Source organism: Mizuhopecten yessoensis, unplaced genomic scaffold (assembly GCF_002113885.1).
Source record: "Mizuhopecten yessoensis strain PY_sf001 unplaced genomic scaffold, ASM211388v2 scaffold716293, whole genome shotgun sequence".
Taxonomy (NCBI): Eukaryota; Metazoa; Mollusca; class Bivalvia; order Pectinida; family Pectinidae; genus Mizuhopecten; species Mizuhopecten yessoensis.
The window spans coordinates 480,751-492,943 of NW_018480044.1; the positions used below are offsets into that span (position 1 = coordinate 480,751).

General features: G+C 35.9%; 1 protein-coding gene across 2 annotated transcripts in view; it reads right to left on the minus strand.

The window, feature by feature from the left end:
* The window catches only part of LOC110442711 (acid phosphatase type 7-like), a 30,064-nt gene extending 19,414 nt beyond the window's left edge, over positions 1-10,650 (minus strand). For both annotated transcript variants that reach the window (XM_021486446.1, XM_021486447.1), the window contains exon 1: positions 10,230-10,650. In XM_021486446.1, the coding sequence (XP_021342121.1) occupies positions 10,230-10,335 (106 nt within the window). In that variant the 5' untranslated portion in view covers positions 10,336-10,650. The remainder of the gene's footprint in view (positions 1-10,229) is intronic.
* Positions 10,651-12,193: the final 1,543 nt, after the last annotated feature.

A 12,193-nucleotide genomic window follows, 5' to 3' on the forward strand; every position in this document is an offset into this window, starting at 1 on the left:
ATATATATACAACACACAGACAGTGTTTACAACACAGACCGTATATATAACAGTTTGTGTATATACCACACAGATGGTATATATATCCCAGAAAGTATAGATAACATTTTGTGTATATACCACATACACAGTATTACCACACAGACAGTGTATAAAACATACAAACAGTGTAAACACCACACAGACAGTATATACAACACACAGACAGTGTATAAAACACAAAGACAGTATATACAACACACAGACAGTGTATACAACACACAAACAGTGTATAAAACACAAAGACAGTATATACAACACACAGACAGTGTATACAACACACAGACAGTATATACAACACACAGACAGTGTATAAAACACAAAGACAGTATATACAACACACAGACAGTGTATACACCACACAGACAGTATATACAACACACAGACAGTGTATAAAACACAAAGACAGTATATACAACACACAGACAGTGTATACAACACACAGACAGTGTATAAAACACCCAAACAGTGTATACACCACACAGACAGTGTATAAAACACACAAACAGTGTATAAAACACAAAGACAGTATATACAACACACAGACAGTGTATACAACACACAGACAGTATATACAACACACAGACAGTGTATAAAACACAAAGACAGTATATACAACACACAGACAGTATATACAACACACAAACAGTGTATAAAACACAAAAACAGTATATACAACACACAGACAGTGTATACAACACACAGACAGTATATACAACACACAAACAGTGTATAAAACACAAAGACAGTATATACAACACACAGACAGTGTATACAACACACAGACAGTATATACAACACACAAACAGTGTATAAAACACAAGACAGTATATACAACACACAGACAGTGTATACAACACACAGACTGTGTATAAAACACACAAACAGTGTATACACCACACAGACAGTATATACAACACACAGACAGTGTATAAAACACACAGACAGTGTATACACCACAAAGACAGTATATACAACACACAGACAGTGTATAAAACACACAAACAGTGTATACAACACAAAGACATTGTATACAACACACAGACAGTATATACAACACAAAGACAGTATATACAACACACAGACAGTATATACAACACACAGACAGTATATACAACACACAGACAGTGTATACAACACACAGACAGTGTATACAACACACAGACAGTGTATACAACACATAGGCAGTGTATACAACACATAGGCAGTGTATACAACACACAGACAGTGTATACAACACACAAACAGTGTATACACCACACAGACAGTATATACAACACACAGACAGTGTATAAAACACAAAGACAGTATATACAACACACAGACAGTGTATACAACACACAGACAGTGTATACAACACATAGACAGTATATACAACACACAGACAGTGTATACAACACACAGACAGTGTATACAACACACAGATAGTGTATACAACACACAGACAGTGAACATAGCTTTCAGTATATACTTATATAACCCACAGACTGTGTATATACTATGATGTTTATATGACAAAAAGTAATACATAATATTATTATGCTTTGTATATTTGTTTGCAATAAAAGTTCTTTGTCAGAATTTTAATGGTATAAATCAGACTTTATTAATCTGTCAAAAAAAGATTTAGTTGTGTGTTAAATATAAAAACAACTTCTACAAGTGTACATAAAGTTTAGCAGGTATACAATTGTTTAACCTGGAAGCATTAATAAAGATCTCACATTTTATACAAAGTTTAAATAAATATTGTGTGCATACATTGCAGCAACCAATATTCATATTCACAGTCATGATATGGTCATGTATGTTTGAGGATACAACCAGAGTGGCAATTAATTGAGGAAAATTTCTCTAGTAAGTGACAAATTGTTTGTGTGCCTACAGCTAGCTACAGACTGTAACAGCCTGGTATGGCTGCCACCTGTTACAGCCCACAGGGGACCACTTTGAGTCATGTCCTCATCAGCATGTGATATTGATTTCTGCCTCTGTCACATGTCCCAAAGGAAACTCTTGTTAGGCGACATTTAGCTAAATGTTACATTTCTGGAAATTTCTACCATAATTTTTTAACACAATAATTTGTGAACAGTACAGTCTGAGGTTGTATCAATAATACTGCTAATATAAAACCCAATATAACGTTTAATATGAAGGACTTTAATATCAGCGATTACAATAATGTAGGTACAGGACAACAATAGAAGGATACAGGAACACACTAACTAGAGTCGTAGTAAATACTTGACAAATCCACTTATTCTGCAGGTAGACTGTCCTGAATTTTCACCCTCATTTTTTTACATTAGAAATTAGTATTACATTTGTGTTGCAGTGCCACTAGATAACAGTACCAACTAAAAATGTTTGCATGATTCAATAAAAGCACTGTTAAAATATTACTACACACTTGCTTTTATTGGTTTACTCATACAGAACCTTCAATTTTGTCATGACATACAATATATACTACTGGGATGCAGAGAACAGAAGTGAATATAAACCCTGGAGTTATATGGTCCTAGTGCCAACACACATTCTGTAAACAACCCCAGACATTCATGACCGACTACCAGATCAACTCAAAAGTTATATTGCGGAATATATTTGCATTGATTAGTCAGAAATAACCACAGATAATGACAAATGAATACATTCATGTGTAGTCTACTCAATTTATTCATCCTGTTTTTTCTTTTGCTGCCCCTTCAGAAAAATGGCTGAATTTTCTTTTATTCGCTTTTGTGCTGAATCTTCTGACTTTATCATTAGACTGTTTGATGCAGAAGAAAACCCTCTTGGATGAGGAGCGACGCATACCAGTTTAGACAGCAGCCTGAACCAGATTGGAAGGTGCTCACTCACTATCTGGAGTCTATCACAATGTCTTGAAGGGAAAAGAAGATGATGTATATCAGGTAGGTTTAAAGCCACATTGACTTTGTACCCACTTTTTCCCCAGGCAGAAAAGGTGCTTCATTTCCCAAGGAATATCTTCCTAATGTCAACCAAAACTTTGTTATACTTTCCCAATCTATGTAGTAACAGGCTTTTGTAAAATTAGGTAAGCTTTCGTAAAATTAGGTAGAGAAAGTATAACTGTAAACTTCACTGGCCTGACAATGAAAATGGACAAGTTCTTTCTCGTTCCCCTGATAAGCCACTCACTCACTCACTCAGCAGTGTCAAAGTCAGTAAATATTCCTTAGTTCTTATAATAATTGACACCGACAGCTCCACTGACACTTGCTTCTGTCAAATAACAGCAGAAAGATAACACTTTCCAGGTTCAAATCAGAGTGTAATCTAGTTTTTTATTATGGGAAACATTTCTTTTCATGCTTTTAAACATCCATTACAAATACAGGTACCCACTCACCTACAGTACACACATTTTAGCATCAATTTATATCTGCCAACAGGATCCTAAAGATTTCAATGTTAAAAGGCATTTCATATGTTCGGGGTACCTACACTGATGACGGTCAACTAAAGTCATATTCAGCTCGGCAGAGATAACATTGATGAATAGAACAAACTATAAATAAAATTTGAACAAACTGAGAATACAGCACAGGTAAAAGTGAAATTGTGGATTTAGCCTTCAGGTTTTCTCATTCTAGATGAGACCTTTGATTGAGGCGTTATGGTACACTAACTACAGAACTGATACCTCTACACCGCTAGGCAGGTACATATTTTATGACAACTTGTTTAAAAGACATTACCAAAGCCATTTTAAATTTTTTGATAATGAAATTAATTGACTATGGCTAACGGAAAATTCAGATTTATGGTTAAAGTTTTTTTATCGTTAATTTATCAGTTCAAATTAATAAACTTGAGGGTCCAAAATTACAAAATTGATAACAATAAGAACAATGCTGTATGGTAAAGTATCAAAGGTAAAGACACAGATGTAAAATAGATAACAGCATAACACACAGAAAAAATAAATATAAATTGATTTAAAAATACTGCCTTAAATTAAGACTTTAAAGAAGACAGTGTTCATTTTAAGATAAAGTCAAGTTCACAAGTAATTCTATTAAAAATTTGATTAAGAGAGTTGAACTTAAATTTCTTACAGTTATCCATAAGGCAATGTATAGCATATGAAATTGTAAAAATATAGAACATAAATACTTTTCTTGGAGCTTGATTGAAAAGTCCAAAGGTTTGCATACATTTTAGATGCAAAATCTGTAAAAATGATGAGAGAAATGCGTTATTAGACAGAAAAGAGTTCAGGTCTTGAACACAATGTTACTTTACCGAAGAGCTTTCTTCACATGGAATATAGAAATTGAATAAGTTTGCATACCATGAAAAAAGCATGTATGTACATCAGTTTTAATGCTTTTTACAGCAGCCAAAAACTCTGTCAATGTCATTTTTAGAGATTCACCATCAGATTAATGACTAAATTCTTAAATAGCGCTCCAAACCGAAACTCAGAAGTGTATGTGAGCCCTGCTTACTCAAACTGACTCACATGACATATATCAGAAATTTATCCTATCCCCTCTTTACTAAAACTCAGATCCTATCTATCCTAATTCAACTAAAGTGAGTTATTCTAGACCCCCTAACTCAACTTCAGAGATGGGAGACTTATCCTAATCTTCCCAACTCAGATGAGTTACTTATTCAGTACTCTTCTTAACACTTTAGTTACTATCCTATCCCTATGAATCTTAACTAAAGATCCTACCTCTCCTTACTTATGTGAGTTTTAACTCAGACCCTCCCCAGCTCAACTTCAGGTGAGTTTCTTACACTATCCCTCCTAAGTCAAGCTCATGTAAGTTACTTATCTTACCCCTCCTATCTCAAACTCAGGCGAGTACTTATCCCCTCCTCCTAACTCAAACTCATGTAAGTTACTTATCTTACCCCTCCTATCTCAAACTCAGGCGATTACTTATCCTTCTCCTCCTAACTGAAACTCATGTAAGTTACTTATCTTACCCCTCCTATCTCAAACTCAGGCGAGTATTTATCCTTCTCCTCCTAACTCAAACTCATGTAAGTTACTTATCTTACCCTTCCTATCTCAAACTCAGGCGAGTAATTATCCTTCTCCTCCTAACTCAAACTCATGTAAGTTACTTATCTTACCCTTCCTATCTCAAACTCAGGCGAGTACTTATCCTTCTCCTCCTAACTCAAACTCATGTAAGTTACTTATCTTACCCTTCCTATCTCAAACTCAGGCGAGTAATTATCCTTCTCCTCCTAACTCAAACTCATGTAAGTTACTTATCTTACCCTTCCTATCTCAAACTCAGGCGAGTACTTATCCTTCTCCTCCTAACTCTAACTCATGTAAGTTACTTATCATGCTGCTCCTATCTCAAACTTATCCTACCCTTCTTACAGACTTGCATGAGTCACTTGACCTCCTCACCCCGCCATAAACAAGTTAAGTTTGTCAAAACTTATATGTCATGAAAATCTCTATTTTTCTTGACAAAAGATGGACAACAACTTCTGTCGGTATTAAATATTTCGGTGGACCTAACAAGTTCTAGTTTATAGTATGGTTTTACTCTGTAGACTCGGCAGGTTTCAGCTGAAGTATATTAAGGCTTAACTCAAGTGTTTATATAGAGGAATTGATCACTTGCTCTTTCTTCTACTAAGTCTATGGATTAATGACTCCACTGATACAAAGCACAGGACAAGTGTCATTTTAAAGCAAACAGTTTCGTTCTGGAGCTTGAGTTCGAACTTAAGTCTGCTCTTGGGCAGTCTCAGCTTTTTGAGCTCAGCTTGAGGCTTTGATCTGAGTTTTAGTTTGTGATAACGAAATACGGACGCAGAGCTTGAGTTCTTGAGTTCGAACTCAAATCTCAGCTTAAGTACGTTTGTGATACCGAAGCCTAGAGAAATTTCACTGGTTTCTTTATGGCAAGGTTGAAGGAGATAGGTGTGAACACATACCAATCACTGTATTATTACTTAGGGGGGTTCAACTTCATATTTAGAGCACTGACAAGCCTGCAGGTAGATTTTGACAAACGAACACTAGCCTGACCAATATTTTCATTGTAAATACCTTATACTGACAATGGTCACTTACCCTTACAAAGTAGTTCAAGGCATTAGTAGAATATTACACCCTGGTAACTACTTCCTTTACAATGACTGGTGTCACAGACAATTAACAGTGTTGTAGTAGACAATTTTATATTGTTGTCGGCAATTTTTAACAAGTGAGCAGGCATCCATCTAGCCACACTCAATGCCGCTTAACATTATTGAGCAAGTCCACGGGTTATCCATCTAGCTGCCAGTAAGGCAGTGTTTTTGCCATGGTATTATGGGCCGTTACTCTACTCTCACCTACATGAAGTCTTATCCCGAGACTTATAGCCAAGGGAATCCCATGGGTCCTACCTGGGTACCATTGCCCATTCCCTAACCAACAGGACCTGGCCTTACATGTTACCCTCGGGTCATGATGCTGCCACCACATCGATGTAATCTGACGTAGTATCACAGAAACTTATTAATTTATTACCAATTTGTTATTTTCTGAGAAAGTGTTTTTAACGTAAACACACTTCCTTCAAAGTACTTAACTATTTTTCTCAAAATAAATGGTATTTTAATAAAGCTAGGCAATATTTACATGATGTATACTATTTTTTATGTCAAACTAATCTTATTCATTTGTATTATTTTTGTTTTTGAATGAAAGTACAAATGTACATTTGTACATGATGGTTAACTACTGGAGCATTTTCAGAATTATAGTACTGGAAAGCTGAATGATTTTCATGTCACATTTAAAAGGTAAAATACTTTTACCCCAGGTAATTTTGCTTAACTTGAACTATTTCTATTTAGAAACTGAGCTTTGCTTTTCACTATTCATTTGCTTTGAAGCATCTTGCTTTAAAACATTTCAAAAACTTCTCTGGATATTTTCAACTTGGTGTACAAAAGAAGATTGTGACACCTTTTACCTCATTAAAAAGTCTGTCAATGTCAATTGGTAGTAAGACTCAATCAGAGATGAATATGTATACCAAAAACTCCTAACTCAAACTCAGAAGAGTCACTTAGTGACTTAATTACCCTATCTTTCAAACTCAGCTGAAACGCTTACCCTTGCTCGTCTTTAAACTTGTGGCAGATTTTGATTGTCTAGGATTTCGGTTGCCTTCTAGCTTCGAGCTGGAGGGGATTTCCATTAAGCTTAGTGGTAGAGTGTCCGACTAGGAACCTGGAGATCGAGGGTTCTATCCCTGGTGGAAGTACACTATTCTCTTTCCTGTTAGATATGTTGCCCTCCCTGTGGTGACAGGGAGTTAGAACCTGGGTCGTGGTGTTCGAGGGCGAACACATTTTAAAAGGGGGGAATAGTGTGGCAGGTTTTTAATTGTACATGTATTACGGTCGCCTTCTAGCTTTGAGCTAGAGGTAATTTCCCTTTAGCTCAGTGGTAAAGCGTCTGACTAGGAACCTAGTGGAGATCGCAGGTTCGATCCCTGGTGGAAGCACACTATTCTCTTTCCTGTTTTAAACTTAACCTCAAATGAGACACTTACCCTGTCCATAGTAATTTTCATATAACGTATGCTAATTGAGTTTTATTGGGCAGACAACTATAAGCTTAAGGCTTGTGTAATTTTCGTTTCGAAAACGAGCTTTTATTTTTATTGGCCAATGAGATGGCACTGGGGAAGTCAGTCCATGTTAAGTTGACACCATCACTAACTTAATTTAGATAGATACACTGGTGTCAAATGGAGAACTCGCTGAGTTCATGGTTATAAGTGAACATTTCCCCCTACATACAGAAGTGACATGCTATAGATTTCTCTCATGTGCTGTTTAAGTTACCAGTCTCCAAAATATATACATCACTGTTTTACTGTACCTTATACTGTTATTAACTAAAGTTTTATATGTATACACTAACTTCTTGGCCCTACATTTTTTATCATAAAATCATGTGAAAATTAATTTTGCATTGTTGTATTTATCTTTAATTCATGCGCTAATTTCTAATATCTGTAAAATGGTAATACAGTACTTCCAAATTGAAAATGCGTCAAAATGGAGAGAAGAAAAATTAAAATAATGATTATTCAAAGCTTTGTGTGGATATTAAATATATAGACCAGCTGCCATGGCAGATTAACTTTGATATCAAGACCAGGTTACACAACCTTCACACATCTGCTGCCACTGACGCAATACACCTTTTTATAAACAACCACCAACAACACCTAACTTCCCCAGCTCAAATAACGAAAATACAGGTATTACCAAACATTTCAAATCAACTCATAATATATCATATATATAGATATATTTATGTAATATAACAGACACTGTGATTATATTTAAGCCATAAATATCTGTAACGAAAAAAGCAAACAAAATTATAACTAAAAGTGTTGGCAGATACATGTTCATCTCTCTGGTCATAGCTTTAAGTCATCAATGTAATTGCCAGTTCAGGACCACCATTTGATAGTCTGGTGCTACTACAGCAGAACAGATATGTCTCAATCCTGAGGGAGTAGCCCCACCCAGTACTGTACCTGTACAGTTTACCCTATTAAGATGATAATCAATAAACTATTAGTGAGGAGGGATCCCTATCAGTAATAGTCATTAGTGTGTCTTACACAATTTACCCATGTAATCTAATCACTACTTCATCATCAATTTTTTATGAGACCAAAAAACACCACTTTAAGTAATTGTATGCTACAGTCTGTGACCCGGTAACAGGATGGCAGGGGTCAAAGTTTAGGAGCCTTAGGTCATGGGTATAAATTATAATAATAATAACTTTAATCTTACACATGATCTGCTATAGATATGGTAGTTCAGATTTAATTACAGTACTGACTCCTGCCAGGGGCTGTTGTGGGACAACAGCTGGACAGTAACCGGCAGCTACCTACTACAAATGTACTGACCAAGTAGCAACAGCAGCTGGACAGTAACCGGCAGCTACCTACTACACATGTACTGACCAAGTAGCAACAGCAGCTGGACAGAACAGTCTCCATAGTTCTGAACTTATAATAAGTGTTAATTCACACAGCTGGACTGGCATATTTTATATCTTACAAATAACATGGTGTAATGCTCAAATATCTATACTCTCATTTTTTTTTTTTTACAAAGCTACCAAAATTAACTTTATTCGATATCCATAATGTAATTGAAGAATAACTGGCTTCAGATTCCAGGGCTTACATGTATTAAACCATTTACATTGTGATGTTTGGCAATAAAACAAACACCATACTGTTCATAAGGAATTTTCGCTGCACTTCAACTTTTTCCCTTTAAGATCTCTGTGATATGTGGGTGAATTCATCATAATTGCCAATATAAGTACACAATATTATATACCAATGATATATGTTTTTCGAAGAGTGAAATTAAGACTGCATGGGCAAATATGGATTTCGCTGGTAGCTATCGATGTTTGATTTATAGATGAAAGTTTCCCGTATACTGAGTGAGTTTAGTTACTGAAGTCCAGTGGGGGTTATTTACTATTTTTGGCAGTTTTCTGGCACGCCCTTCATCATTTTTTTTTAGAGGGCACAGCTCATGTGCAATATGATTTGTTATATGTTTTTAAACACATTTTTCTATTCAGACACTCCTTAACATACGCACATATAACAAATATGTACTGTACAAGTAATGAAGAGTACATTTTTGTATTTTATATTCTCATGTTAGTTAAACATAATTACAGAATTCAAAAAAAGAATATGTTTTCCACTGTAAATACTGGCTTAAAATGATGACAGTCTCCATGCATTGAAACTACATTAGATGGTTGTTCCATCAAACAGCCGATAGACACTTCAGCTAGCCCAAAATGTCTTACATACAATATGATCTGCATGGCTCTTCAGTTAGCTCAGACTACAATGAGATCACAGGAGTCTGATATCGTCAAAAATTAAATATAACAGTAAAACAAAACAAAAGCCCACCAGTGAGTATAATATGCTTATATTATAGGTGTTTTTATTACTGTTATTATTAAGTTTTGACAGAATTTCATTTTCCTGTGAATGAAATCAATCCAAAAAGACAGAAATGCATATATACACTTGTACATATCACAGAACTATTTTTCTCGTTTTCGTGAAAATTAACAAATGTATTAGCCCGATGATGTCATGTAAACTTACCCTCGATCTCGTGCGCGGGTCTGCTGTCGTTGTGATTCGCGACCACACACGTGTAAATCATGCCTAACAAAAGCACTAACGTGGAGGCTGCCATACTTGTCCGCATTATGGAGAAGATAATGAGTAAATAACAATATCAACAGTACTATGCTATCTGCAGTTAGTATACAGACTAGTTGGGAAGTAAGCCACCTGTTGGTTACAGGTGGTCCTCTGATCTATCCGCTTTAATAAACAGCTCAAGATATATCCCTTGTGTATCCCCGTTCACTCCTGTCTACCCTAACCCATGTCGTGTGTGACACTGATGTCGTATATCTCGCCAGCTGTCGCACGCCACAAAAGATTACATGCGCTGTGGAAATGTCAACGGTAATATTTTCCATTCCGGTCCGACATGCGCAGAAGCTACTTTCACATTGACCGATTCCCAAGCTACGCCGAATAGATCTAGAGAGTCTGGTCAAACCGAGTGCTTTCGTTTTGTGACATCATAACGAGGCTTACCGAGATTTTGGTATTTTTTTCCATTGGTCAAAGGTTGACACACCCTTTTTACTTTTGAAGTCAGAATTTGAGTGGCCCAAAATTACATTGAATATTTCAATTCCTTAAAACAATACCTGTATTTTTCACTATAAGCGAGAAAGATGTAAGAAAATGCTTCAAATAGAATGATTTCATGTATTTTCATTGGATATCGTCTAGTCACCTGTTTCCGCGCGTTATGTATTTCCACGCAGACATTTTATCAAGCTATATCTCGTAACTACATGACCAGCTGGACACAACACAAGGATATTTTAGACGTTTTTAGACGATAAACACTGTTTTCAATGAAACGTAAACCCTGTAATGCAACGAACTTCCAATTTTCACCAATTTTAAACCGAATAAAATGAGAAATAACTTGCCATCAACCAAAAGCGATATAAGACTGCAGAAAAAATAATAATAACAGATTCTATATTATAACTAAATAAATAAAATAAATAAATTTATAAAATTACATGAATTCGTTCAATTTGACATCTTGAAAAATCAATTAAAAATGTGAAATTTAAAAAAAATGTTTTTTGATCTTAATTTGACGATCAAAGTTGTTTTTTTTTACACCAAACGAAGCTTTTGTTCTTGCAGGTCACTGTAGAGAATTTCTTTTTAGTGTATTCGAGTTATCTTTCTTCGAACACTAAATCAAAATAGACACACGGAAACATATGACGGCTATTTCCGACGGGAGAAATTTGTTAGAAATTGTTTGTTCTGATTTTTTTAAAATACTGTTTTATGTTGCTATTTTTTTGATTCCTTTAGTAGAATGTATACATGTTTATGACAGTCTTCCGTAATTTCAACAGTTTTCTGCCGATATGAGTACGAAATCGCGGATGCTTCAAAAGTGCGCGGAAACCGGTAACCCGAGGATATTTTACAATAATTCATGAATCTAGCAAGGCTATTGATACAAGTCAAGCCAGATTTTCTTCTCCAAACTAGCATTACAGTTTTGATAAAATAGATTTTTGAAAATGATATCCAAAATAAATAGCGTCGCACGGATCAATCCCTACCTAATGGGATACACCGAAGCTAAATATCGCATGCGTGCTTTACCCCCTCCCCATTGAAACCCTATCCACACCGACTACCAACTCCACGGCCAAACCATAGAGACTGTCCCCGGAAGCAAATACATTGGAGCCTATATCAGCTCGGATCTCTCCTGGCGTGAGCACATAAACCAAACCTCTGCCAAGGCTGCAAGATCAGTTGGATTCCTTCGGCGAAACCTTAGGGGAGGCAACAGAGAAGTCAAGGCCCAGGCTTATACTACACTCGTTAGGCCCGTGCTTGAGTATATATGCCTCCACTGTCTAGGATCCTCATCTTCAACAATAGAAGGACCAACTGGAGAGAGTCCAGCGACAAGCTGCTAGGTTCAACAACATACGGCAAATTCC